At 36.6% G+C, this 13,564-nt stretch overlaps 1 protein-coding gene and 1 pseudogene across 1 annotated transcript; both read left to right on the plus strand.

Annotated features, from left to right (window-relative positions):
• Nucleotides 1-3,803: 3,803 nt before the first annotated feature.
• Nucleotides 3,804-11,548, plus strand: GTF3C6 (general transcription factor IIIC subunit 6). The gene is made up of 6 exons (XM_039870443.1): nt 3,804-3,951; nt 4,324-4,404; nt 5,433-5,496; nt 5,594-5,638; nt 7,102-7,215; nt 9,985-11,548. The coding sequence occupies exons 1-6, from the start codon at nt 3,895-3,897 to the stop codon at nt 10,284-10,286; spliced, it is 663 nt and encodes a 220-aa protein (XP_039726377.1). The 5' UTR covers nt 3,804-3,894; the 3' UTR covers nt 10,287-11,548.
• LOC120610453 (uncharacterized) lies at nt 7,400-7,518 on the plus strand (annotated as a pseudogene).
• Nucleotides 11,549-13,564: the final 2,016 nt, after the last annotated feature.

Here is a 13,564-nt window from a genome sequence, read left to right on the forward strand (position 1 = left end):
CAGAAACTCTGGGTTTGAGGCTGAGCAATCTGGCTTCCAGGTCATTTTGATGCATCCAAAGTTTGAGGGCTACCGCTCTAGCATTCAGTTTTCAGATCTGAAACAGAGTAAGATATGAATTAAAAAGAAAAAAAAAAAAGACCTTAATGACTGTATACTATTATTTAAGGGTAAGAGTTTCATTTAAAAAAATGTTAATATTCACTAAGGTTCTTTTACTAGAATTCTCCTACTAAATATATTTGTCATGAGACTTCTTTATTTAGAAAATGTTCTAAAAGAAAAGATTAAACAATTTTTAAGTCATTTGTCTCCTCCTAGTGGCAAGCTTTTAAATATTGAGCACAACATGCCATTTATATTTCTCAGAAATCATATTTCTGAATTTTTTCATAATATTCTTATTAACTACAATTAAAATAAATTGCCTCTCCCCACCAAATTAGATTTTTCTTGATTAGTTCCAACTGTGCCTGCAGAAAACCATGTAATTTGTCTCTTACATGGCTTTTTTAAATCAGACTTATAAATTTTCCCTTCTTTTGTTATGCATAATATTTAAGCAGTAGAACTTCACTACTTAGAACACTCTGAAATAAGTTTTCGTCCTTTATAGAATTGCAACAACACCCTTTACTTCTCTCACTTCCTTTCTTGCAATGCCCCAGGAACCACACAGGATCTCCAGGGTACTGTAATAGCCACTGCCACCAAATTTCTTTTCAATGGGCAAGCTAGTGACACTTGACCCTTACTAACTTCTCTTCCTCAGACGTGGGTCCTTAAACAATCTTTTTGAATCCAGGACCAAATTATATTTCTGCTATGCAGCTGCCATGGTATCTGGTCCTAATCTGGCCTTCAAAGATTTTTCCGTAATCACCCAAGCAATTTTCTCTTCTCTGTTCGGTTTAAAACTAGCTGCTTCTATTGTTGTTGTTGTTTTAAATAACAATTTTACTAAGACATAATTCACGTACCGTAAAATTCAGTCTTTAAATATACAATTCAGTGTTTTTTAGTATATTCAGACCTGTGCAACCATCACCACTAATTCCTGAACATTTTTATCACCCCCAAAAGAAACTCCACATCCAGTAGCAGTCAGTCCTTCATCCTCCTTCTCCCCAGGCTTTGGTAACTCCTAATCTACTTTCTCTATATATAGGCTTGCCTATTCTGGACATCTCATATAAATAGAATCTTTCAATGTGTGGCCTTTTGTGTCTGTCTTCTTGGAGGAATGTTTTCAAGTTCATTCATGCTATAGCTTGTATCTATACTTTATTCCTTTTTATTGCTGAATAAGATTCCATTACATAGATATACCACATTTTGTTTATTTGCTTCTATTTTTAAGTGGAGATAATGAAGATAACATAGTCTTTTTAAACTGGCACTTGGGCCTAATTTTTTTTTTAGGATCGAGAATAAAAGGTATAAAGAATGAATTCTGATTTTAGGCCATGGAAATCCTCCCAATCGCCAAAAGGCTTCTTTTTCTCTCTCTTTGAAAGCTGATACTGATGGATGGGTTATTTTGTCCAATAAGTTCCTATTTTCTGAGAGCAGTTTCAACGTTTAAGCTAATTTTCAAAGGGCATGTGCTCTAGGCTATGGAGCCAATACTATAATGTCTTCTTCCCTCCCAAGAGAATGGTTTTCTAGAAGTATGAGGTGTTTATTTGAAAGGGACACCTTGAGTTATTACAATGACCTTCCAAATACATATCTTTTCATTCCCCAAGCCTTTGTATCATCTGTTTCCTCAGCTTGGATCATTCTTTTCCTCTTTATCCTCCCTTTGCTCCAATAAAATCTGACATTTTATGTAATTTTTTCATTTTCAAAGCACTTTTAGATACATGATCTAATATTTGAATTAAAAATATAGTATGAATAAATATTTTTACCCTCAATTAATAAGAACACTGAGTTGAGAAAGAGTAGCAGCTTGACCCAGATCACAGCTATTATGATTGTCAACATAAAGAAACATCCAAAGTTTATTTTGACTTTATTTGAGCCAAACTGATAACAGTTGCCAGGAAGCAAAATTTCAACAGATTGACAAAATGCTATGGAAAATGGCAGTTTTGTAGCCTACTTTATATGTCAAAATCAGAGGAGATGTAAGGAGGGTTACATGAAATCCATTGGTGATAGATTAAGGGGTGAGAGAAAGCAAGGTGGGGTGTGTGTGTGGGGGGTCCCTGGGATTGGATAAAAAGTAAAACAGACACATACTTCTTTTACATTCATGGGTACAGGGTAGTTAATAACATTTACAGCACATAGCAATGGTATTCAGGGAACAAGATAATAACGAGGGGTTCTGTGCTCTAGTGTGGTGAGTGTACCCTGAGAGATCGAGAAAAAGGGGATCACTCTCACATTCCAAGGGTATGTTATCTTAGATGCAAAAAGACAATAGCCAGGCTTACTTAAGGTAAAGATTGACCTTTGTCAAGGAAGCTATAGGCCTAGGATGTGACTACCCATCATGACACCCCACCCTTTTAGTTAGGAATCTTTAGGTTTGGATCAGCCTATGTGGGTACTTTAGGTCTCTGAGTTTTTAAGGCCCACCATGCTGGCCTTCCCTCACTTCCTCATGTTTAGTATGTGGCCCCTTTTCTGTCCACATGATTCAGCCCTGGAATTCAAATCTAGGACTTCTAATAGGTCAAGGACTCTACTTTTTTTTTAAATGAAAATCCTATTCATTTAATGAGACAACTAGGTGAAAATGTACAAAGATGTTTAGTAAAGTGTTTTGTAATATCAGTACTATGCAATGAATACTATGTATGCACTAACTAAAAATTATGACATAGATCTATATTTATCGTGGAAAACATGGAAGAACACCCATGATACTGTATATTATGAGAAAAGGAAACTAAAAACAGATGTACAATTCGAACATTTTTGTTTAAAAAAGTGCGTATGTAGAAAGAGCCTGGAAAGATATATATGAAAATGTTTTTTTTAGAACTCATAATACTCTCAAATTTTGTATATTATTACTAATAAACTAAAGGCACATTAAATACTTCACATGTGCCAAACACTGGGCTAAATCTCTTATATGTATTATCTCATTTAATCTTCACAACAGCCAACTTGCTTAAGCTCTTGCTGCTAATTATGCAGCAGAACAGGACATTAGACCGCAAAGCTCATGTTCTTTGGAGCTAGATCATCATGTCTCACGTACAAAGATCATTTACTTTATAATCAGAAAAATCTAGGTTACTTTAAGAAAATACTGTCCAAAATTTTACTTCCAGGGGGTCTCCTTGTAATGCCACAACAATTTGTATCTCTTATAGAACCTAGGGCAATTCGATTAGCGTTTAACTGGTTGGGTCCCTTTATCCCTCTTCTAGATCCTAGCCCTAGCAGGCCTGACACCCAAGCTCACTTTTAGCCCTCGGCTTTTTGTGTAGTGGGCGCCAGTTAATCTGAAATGTACCCTTACTATGACTGGGGGAAAACTTGAATAGAGAATTAGTGAGCACACAATATTAAGAATATCTTCCCAAGAAACGTAGGCTGGGGCCAACGCAAGGCCTCTCCATTCTCTTTGCACATGGTGGTTTCCTTGCTTGCACTTTCTTTACCGCTTCTCCCTCGCCAGTCTTCTCCTCCCACCAAAGCCAGAGCTTGAGGGATCTCTAGGTCGCAGTACCTATCAGGCCAACGGCAGGGGCTGGCTGCTGTTCTCAGGTAAGTAACAAGGAGTGGGACTCCACGTGCGCGCGGGGGGCGGCCATCTCGCATCCTGGCAGGAGCCGTTTGAGCAGAAGATCCGGGAGCGAGTGCCCACACTCAAGATGGCGGCCTTGGGAGGGCGTGACTAGCGACTCCGGCGCGGAGAGGAGTAGGGTCATGGCGGCGGCCGAAGCGCGGAGTCCGGGAAACTGGGAAGAGGAGGAAGAGGAGGCAGTAAGTGTCACAGGAGAAAGGAAACCTGCGCAACGGGCGGGGGTGGCCGCGTCGTCTGTGTGTGAGGAAGGAATCGAAGTGCTGCCGGCGGGACGGAGGCCGCACTGGGACTTCGCTCGTTTTTGCCCATGGGCGCGCGGAGCTGGAGCAGGGTGGGGGTGGGGCGGCAGCTGCCCTCAGCCCTAATTGTCACACGCTAGTCGAAATGGGGAAGTAGGACTGTCTTAGGTAACGTCGCTTGCTTCCTCTCGTGGAAAGCAGAGCTTGGTTTTCACGGTGGTGGGATCGTTGCAATGGGGATTTGGGGCTTCTCTGTTGACTCTTCTTGCACACTCTCATGCTAGCATGTTAACCCCTCTTTCTTTCTTTCAGGAGCAGTTGGTTCTAGTAGAATTGTCAGGAATTATTGATTCAGACTTTCTCTCAAAATGTGAAAATAAATGCAAGATTTTGGTGAGTCTTCTGGAATTGGGAGATTTAGAACAAGTGTGAATGGTGAAATACCTGGCCGCAAAATATATGTAATTCCACGTGACAAAGCAGTAGACTCTAAGGACAGTCGTAGAAGTACAGGAAGAGTGTGGGAACAGATGGGAGAAAATGTCTAACTCTGCTTGAGTATCTGCTGGAGAGAGTTAAAGATTTGGAGGAGGTAGCATTTTGATGTAGAACAATATACTTTGAAAAAATACATTGTTTTAGATAGTGAGGTGGGAGAGAGAAACAGTGAAGGGAGAATAATCAATCACATCTGCACAGACAGGTTAAACTGTGGAGGAGAGAGAGAAGATATCTATTCAGACTTCAAAGACCTCATACTGTGCTGTTGACTTGAACTGTGGAAACCTAATTGACCATCTGTTTTATATCACTGTAAAAATCTTTGAGCTACAGTTCACAAAACTTCCTGTTTTTTATCTTAACTTGAAGATGACATTGACTGAAATAGACCTCACTACATGGGTATGAATTAACTAGTCTTCAGGTTGTACTTACAGTTACTAGAGCAGTTTTAGCTTATCTTGCGTTTGCTAGGACAAGAAGCTCTCGAGGTTCCCCAGTTTTGGAAATTCATCTCCTTGGTAGCAAGGTTACATGTGGAAGGCTTTTTTTCCCTTTTTTTTTTTTTAAACTGAAGTATAATTAATATATTACATTATATTTCAGGTATATGACATAATGACTTAGTATTTGTACATATTGCGTGCAACATGATCACCCCAATAAGTCTAGTTAATCTGTCACCACACATAGTTATTAATTTTTTTGTGTGATGAGAGCTTTTAAGATTTGTTCTCAGCAATTTTCAAATATACAGTACATGTTAACTATACTCACTGTGTGCTCTACATTACAACCTCAGACTTATTTTATAATTGGAAGTTTGTATCTTTTGACCACCTTCACCCATTTCACCTACCCCTCACCCTCAAGGCTTTTTTCTAGTAATATTTTTTTTATGATTTTGTGTTCTGATGTAGGGAATTGACACTGAGAGGCCCATTCTGCAAGTGGACAGCTATGTCTTTGCTGGAGAGTACGAAGGTAGGATGATGTCAGATAGATGACACTTTTTTTTAATATGCTTTTCAGAGAAGGTAGTTCTTATTTCTCAACACGTTGTCTTTAAATTTTTCTGTAGACACTCTTGGAACCTGTGTTATATTTGAAGAAAATATTGATCATGGTAAGTGATTGCTACGCTCTTTTTACTATGAAGTATTTCAAACATACTTATGTACAGTGAATATTAAATATTTCATGTACCCACTGTCTAGCTGTATCAAATCCTACTATTTTTCCAGATAGTTAAAAAACATTCCAGATACATTTGAAGCCCCTCATATACCCCTCTCCAAACTTATTTCCTTCCTTCTGTTTCCAGAGGTAGTCATTCACCTGAATTTGATGTTTTTCTTTCCTATACTGAATTTTACATATGAATACATATACATATATATGTATTCACAAAAAGTAAATTGCATTCTTTGTATATATTCAAATTTGACAAAAATTATACCATATTATATGTATCATTTTATAAGCTTTTTTCAACTAGAGAGATATTTTGAGATTTATACATGTTGATATATATATTTTCTCTGTTTCTTAGTATTCTATTTGTAATTATACCATAATTCTCCAGTTAATGGATGTGTTGTTTGCTTCCATATTTACCAGTAATTATTAATAACTCCTAAAACTTATTGAATGCCTTCTGTATGTCAGGCACTATTCTAAATTCTACACGTATTAACTAATTTATTCCTTACTATAAGTCTACAAGGTAGCTACTATTACCTTCATCTTCTATTTGAATAAACTGAAGTATAGTGAGGGAAATAACATTCCCAAGGTCTTACACAAAGTAAGAGGCAGAGTCAGGATTGAACTCAGGTGGTCTGCCCCTGTTCTTAATTATGCTTATTAACTCACCACAAAAATGCTGCTATGAATATTTTTTATGTCTCCTTGTGCATGTATGTAAAAATGTCTAAGGTATACACTTAGAAATGGAATTGCTAGTTTGATGAGTGTGTGTGTTAGGTTCAACAATGTGAAATGACCGATTTGGACTGAATATTGACAGTTTCATGTAGTTCCACTTAACGATGTTGCTTTCTAACTTGTAGTATTGGTTACGCTCACAGCAGTAGTGTATAGAAGTTTTTAGTGTGCTTCATGTCTTTAGCTTCGATAGGGCCTCCTCCTCCCTCCTGCCTGTGCTCACAGTTTTCTGTAAAGCTGTAACAGCAGGCAGTGGATTGGCAGCAGTTTTTTTCTCAGCCTTCTTTCATGACTGGGAATGTCTTCAAGTAGTAAAGTCTGACTTTGGTCCTTCATTACCCTAGGGCTGGAGCCTAGCAGGCGCATAGCTTTAATCTCACTCATAGATTTGTGTCACTGTCCACTGGAAATATTTGTTGTTTTTGAGTTCAGTTGTGCTTTCAGTTGTTATGTATTTTATCTGTCATTTCTCTGTGCTTGGAGCAGAAGAGATGAGTTAAATGTTGACTTACTACACTATCTTGACAGCTAGTAGTTTGGTCTAACACCTCAAATTGGAACTATTATGGCTTACCATGATTGCATTATGTTTTATTATGTTGTATCAAGCATTATAATAATTGAGTTCATTTTATGTTCTAGTGGATGCAGAAGGCAATAATAAAACAATGCTAAAATATAAATGCCATACAATGAAGAAGCTCAGCATGACAAGAACTCTTCTGACAGAAAAGAAGGAAGGAGAAGAAAACATAGGTTAGCTCACTTAGTTCTCTGAAAATAGTAATTTAATATTGGCTTTGACATTTACACATTGCTGCCAGGACAATTTTTGTACTTTGTAGTAATAACTATATGTAATACATTAATTATATTATTGAAGGTACTTCATGAAAAGTACCAAATATAGATTTAAAATTCAGTTGGGGGAAAAAAAAAAGTCTATGGCCATGCTACCTTGAAAACTCCCGATCCTGTCTGATCTCAGAAGCTAAGCAGGGTTGGGCCTGGTTAGTACTCGGCTGGGAGACCACCTAGGAAGACCAGGTGCTATAGGCATAAAAAAAATAAAATAAAATAAAAAATAAAATTCAGTTGAACTCAAACATAGCAGAGAGCCCTGGGGACATATAAGAAATCTTTATCTGCTTTGTATTAAAAACAATTGTGAGGGGTTTTTTAAGAAACTTGACATGATTTTCAACCCCTACGGAAGTCAGCAGTCTTGTTTTTGTTATTATTTTTAATTCTTTGTAAGTCGAGAAGATATGATGATAGCAGTGTTCTGGATTCCCAAGATGTAATCCCAGAAGATCTGGAAACTTGACAGTTGGAGCAACCTTCCCCAAGAAGCTCACAGCTGGAAGAAGCTGGCCTTTAAGTGAGGGAGGGACTGACTCTAGGACCACAGTTGTTAGTTTTGAGTCTAGTTCTTAATTAGCATTCATTTAGCCTTCTCTAGTTGTTGATTGTTCCAGACTGCACCCATACCAGGCGCATATTTGTGGAAATGAACAAATAATCACTTGATGGTTTAAAAGCTCATTGCTCAAAGTCATGTTCGAAATTCTTGTCAATAAGACTCTAGTGATGAATGTTCATGGTTTGATAGATTTATTGTCTTTTAAGGAAAAACCATTTGGAAGGTACCTTAATCATGTAGAAATTAATTACATCCACTATACATAACTACATAACAAATCTTTGTTCTTATCATGTATATCCCAAAACTCCCTCTTTTTAGGCAGTCTGTGAAAATAACAGGAAGAAAGAGGTACTAGAAGTTCTAAGATAAACTCGAAAGGCAGATATCAGCTATCATTTGGATACTCTGATCAATGGAAGTTACAGAATTTCCTTTCCTATAGTCTTTAATAATCTGATAGATCTTTGGGAACATTCGGGAGTTTTTGTTAATCAAATAAATTAGTAACCAGTTATTCAAGCCTGTATTAATTATCTATTACTGCATAAAAAATTACCCCTAAAGTTAATGACTTGAAACAACAGCAAAAACACTGTCTTCTTTCACAGTTTCTGTGAATCCACAATTTGGGAGCAACTTAACTAGATGGTTCTGGCTTGAGATCTCTAATGAGGTTGCAGTCAATGTTAGTATATGCTGCTGAAGCGAGCACAGAGGTTGCAGTCAGTATGTTGCTGGGCTGCAGTCATCTGAAGACATGAGAAAGGCTGGAAGAACTAATTGTAAGATGGCTCACTCACATGGCTAGCAAGTTTGTTTTGGCTGTTAGCAGGAGGTCTCAGTTCCTTGACTCCCCATAGTACTGTGTGAGTGCCCTCCTGACATAGCAGCTGGCTTCTCCCACATCAAATGATCCATGAGAACAAAGTAGAAGCCATGATGTCTTTTATGAACTGGCCTTAGAAGTCATTTCTGCAGTATCCTATTCAATATGAGAGGCGACTACACAGGGGCTTGAATACCAGGAAGGTGAGGATCATTGAGGACCATTTGAAGCTGGCTGCCAAGCAGGGCAATATGCTAGAGGCAAAACAGAATAGATAGGAGATGTGGCCCTTACCTTCTAGGAACTTGCAGTCTAAATTAAATCACGTTGAAACAAATGGATGAATTTAACAACACTCATTTCATTCAACTTATTTTGAGTATGTGTTGTGTGGCAAGTATTATGCTAAGTAAGAGTAGAGGATAGCTTCAAGATTTTGAACCTGGATGACTAGGAGAATGGTGCTATCATAGGGAAAAAGTATGAAAGAAAAATAGAAACTTAAATGGAGAGAGAACTAACCAATTTTTGATGGAGTTCCAAAAGAATAACATGAGAAGACATGGGATCATTGATTAGGAAGTTTTAGCAAATAGCTGTATAGAAGAATTAGTTTATGGTGGGGAATAGGAGCAGCTGGTTGTGTGAACAGGGTGGCATGATAGGTGGAGGTGTTTTAATATCTAATGGAGACTGAACAGGCTGGGCTTGCTATAGAAATTAGTGAAGATCCATTGAAAATGTTTGGCTGAAAGGATAGTAAGTATAAAAGAAAAAAAACACGAGTAGTATTGGAGCAGTTCTTGATTATTGGGGTTCATTGAGGTGTTAGGGTTTTGACTATAAGTATGGAATGGAACAAACATTTTTCTCAAGTTTTTTTTTTAAGAGGTGTGTTATTGGATATTCCAGTTCAAAATGACATGTAAGTGTTGATTTAAGATGCTAGATTAGTATCATCCATGGTATGAAAACTAAGTGGGTAAGGAGAAAATTGTAGAAAAGTGACAAAGTTTTCTTTAAGGCATGAGATGGCAGCGAGAGCTCAAATTATCTCAAAATGAGTTGGGAATTGAACTGTGGAAAAAAGGCTTGGAATGATACTGAAGTAGATTACTTTTAGTGATTTTGAGTTTTATTTTGACATAGTCATAGAATGATAATTTAAAGAAAAAATTTAAAATTTAAAGAAAAATATACTTAAGTAAAATTCCTTTTTCATTGTTTCTTGGTTTGTCTCCCCACCCCTTCACCCCAACCCTCTGCCCATTAGGTGGTGTGGAATGGCTGCAAATCAAGGATAATGATTTCTCTTATAGACCCAATATGATTTGTAGCTTCCTACATGAAAATGAAGATGAAGAAATTGTAGCTCCAGCCCCAGATAAGCCTTTGGAGTTGGAAGAGCAAGAGATTCAAATGAAAGATAATTCTAACCTGAGTTATGAACAGGAGAAACCACTGCATTTGGAAATAGAAGATTCTGGTCCTCTTATTGATATTCCTTCTTCTGAAACAGAATGTTCTGTTTTTATGGAAACTCAAGATGCTGCCTTTGAAATAACTCCTAGATGAAATGTTTTTTGTAATGATTAGTCATGAACTTTTAAGAGCTTTTATATAAAATAATTGACTTTTTAGCTTTCAGTTCACTATTTTATTATTTTTGTTGGCTATACACATATTTCCAATTATAGCTACAACTTAATATACCAGAATCATGAAGGACCAGATATAAATTAAATTTTTAAAAATATGGTTTAAATGACTATAGGAACCTTTCTCTGATGAGTTTTTTAAATTGGAGGTTTCACTAAGGTAAGTGTATAAGTTTTCTATTGTAGCCATCAAAAATTACCACAAACTTAGTGGCTCAAAACAACAAAATATATTTTCTTGCAGTTTTATAAGTCAGCAGTCTGACATGGGTCTCACCTGGGCTAAAATCAGATGTTGGTAGGACTTCATTCTTTTCTGAAGGGGGCTGGTGGATAGAGATGACATTTTCTTGTTCATTCAGTTGTTGGCAGAATTCAGTTCCTTGCAATTGAAGGGTCAAGGTCCTTTTTCATTGCTGTCAGCTAAGGGCCATTCCCAGCTTCTAGAGGCCACCTGTATTCCTTGGCTCATGGTTCCCTTCTCCACAAAGCCAGAAGTGGTGGGTCAGGTTCCTCTCTCACATAAAATCTATTATGCTTCTTCCATTATCCTATTTCTGACTAACCTTTCTTGCCTTCCATCTTTAAAGGTTCATTCGAATGCATTGGGCCCACTTCACTATTTTAAGGTCTATAACAATTCTATCTTCAAAGTCCTTTTTGCTATGAAACTTAAACAGGTGTAAAACCAGGAGTAGGGCGTGAGGATCTTTGGGTGTGGGGCATTATCCAGTCAACCACAGTAAATATTATATGTCTAGGAACAGAAAAATACTTCAGGATAAAGGTAATGTTCCTGATATTCCAGCTATAAATCCATTTCTTTCCCACCTGAGAAAGATTGGAATTCAGCTGTGTGTAGCAGTCATTCTATTATGATAACCTAGATCTGCTCTAATTTGTATGTTTTTATGTAAATTATTCATAAACATACCTCGTTACAGGTTGAACTGTATAAAATTGCCAATATTTGACTGTTTATAGAAAAACAGGTAATTTCATATGGTTTAACCTGGTACTAAGTTAAAACACTTCATATTAATTATATCTCGTATAATATAATTATATAACTATGTTCTGACATTAAATAATGTTCTAGGATGAGTTTTTTTTCTTCAGTAAGTTTTGTACTTTACAAAATAACAATTTACTTTGATTAAAAATATTTCCAAATCATAAGCATGTATATCTTCCCAATTTTTATATGACTTTTTAGTCTTAGCTTTTGTTTAATAAAAAGCTTATTTTTCCCACCATATGTATGTATAGGAAAGACTGCTAATTACCTGACTCAGTATCTGTTCTTCCTTTTTTTTTTTCTTTGCAATAGAACCTCCGAATTTATTCAAGTTATCAATGTGCCCTGCTTTCCTTGCATATATACATGGCCATGTGACTAATTTCTGGGTGGCGACATGGAATTAGAAGTGTCGAGTGATGGATGATTCTGGGAAGTTACCTTAAATTTTAAGGTGTAAAAGGAAATGGGCCAGCTCATCTTCTCTTCCTGTTGGAACAAGAATGTGGTGGCTAGAGCTCTAGCAGGCTTCTTGGGTTTTAAAGTAACCTAGGAAATAGAAGCCATGAGTGGCAGAGAAACAATATAGAAGATTGAGTCCTGATTTTATGATGCTGTCTTGGACTGCTATGAGTAGAGTTAATAAAACCCTTTCTCTCTCCCTGGTAAAATGACCTCAAGTTTACCTTTCAGTACTGTTCTCTGAAAACCTATTAGACAAGGTAATAATAGTACATCAGCTGTGATGCCAGGCAATATTGTTTATGATTAAAAATTATTTACTGGTAAACTATTTCTGGACCAGGAAGACTGACAAGAACTATACGTACCATTGGAAAATATGGGCTTTGGGCTCTCTTAAGTGCTATGTTTCTTACTACAAAGATCCCTGGAAGCTACACTCTGGCCGTTTCAAGAGATACTGATTCTTAGGGAGCCTAAAGCTTCTAAGCTAGTGTGGCTTCTGCACCCACCCAAATGATCTTGTTCCCTTACACCTAATCTGACACTGGGCCACTGGAATAAAGACAAGCCTCATGCTGCTGTGCCATTTCTCATAAAGTGAGTCTAGTGCCAGACTGGGTGCAACAAACTTATTTGGTCTTGTGAATATAAATGTCATTCTAAACCTGTGACTACTGCTACTGTTCATTGCAACTACCCACCTTTGGCCTTTACCTGAGAGAGAAATAACTTGCCTTGTTTAAGTCACTCTAATAGTCACACTTAACCCTAATGATACATTATGCATTTCAGCAAACTTGACAATTTTAGAAAAGTATCAAGAAATTGAGTGGAAGATTCTTGAGATTTGTAATCTTGCAAAATAAACTGACCTAGACTATAAGGTAAGTTATACCTTAAATTGAAGAGGAAAATAAAGTCATAAATTATGAAGAGAACATGATGTGTTTTAACTCCTTACCTGTTAAATGTTTGGAATTTGGTAAAATAAAATCTTATTTTTTAACTATGAAATATTTTGTAAAACTAGAATTTTTCCACCATAGATCTGCCTTACTAACTAGGATTACTTATAAGCTAATCTTGGAACCAATCTCAATGTAGCACTTCTGACACTAAATGCAATGGGTGGCTTTTGCTTACAAATAATGACATTCTGCTCATAAGGATCATATATTTAAGGTGCCTCAAGAAGAATAATTCCTTAAGGCCATTATAGAAATGTTTGAAAATCCTATTTGTTCATTACATAATACATAGCTGATAATAACAAATTTATTGACAGGCCAGTTTAGTGAAACAATATGTGCCTTTCTATTCATGCAGCAGCAGTTTGTAATTTTTTAGAATCCACCATTTTCATTTTCTTTTGTTCCAGCAGCTTATGTGAAACTGAACAAGCTCCTTAATATGTCAGGCTTGCATAAAGTAATCTTCCAGAAATGTTTTCATTGATTCTGGAAATGGATTTGCTATCTGTCTTTTATGACTTACACCATTATTTCCTTGCGGAATAGGAAAATCCTGTTTATAAAATTGTCTAGAGGTACTCAACATTATTCAATACAGAGTGAATATACCTTTTTAGTGATGATTTGTAGTTTCTAGGTACTTGTATTTTGTTTTTTTTTAATTTTTTCTAAAATTTGTATATATTTTGTGAGGGCGGGGTTACTGATATTTTGTTTCTGGGTTTAATGTGTTCATACTTG

This window comes from Pteropus medius, unplaced genomic scaffold, assembly GCF_902729225.1.
Source record: "Pteropus medius unplaced genomic scaffold, Ma_sr-lr_union100, whole genome shotgun sequence".
Lineage (NCBI taxonomy): Eukaryota > Metazoa > Chordata > Mammalia > Chiroptera > Pteropodidae > Pteropus > Pteropus medius.

Bases quoted from the DNA above. Each gene is read 5' to 3' on its own strand.
- GTF3C6 (XM_039870443.1), top strand. From the start codon at position 3,895: ATGGCGGCGGCCGAAGCGCGGAGTCCGGGAAACTGGGAAGAGGAGGAA. The intron at 3,952-4,323 runs GTAAGTGTCACA...TCTTTCTTTCAG, and splicing joins AAGAGGAGGAAGAGGAGGCA to GAGCAGTTGGTTCTAGTAGA. The intron at 5,497-5,593 runs GTAGGATGATGT...ATTTTTCTGTAG, and splicing joins CTTTGCTGGAGAGTACGAAG to ACACTCTTGGAACCTGTGTT.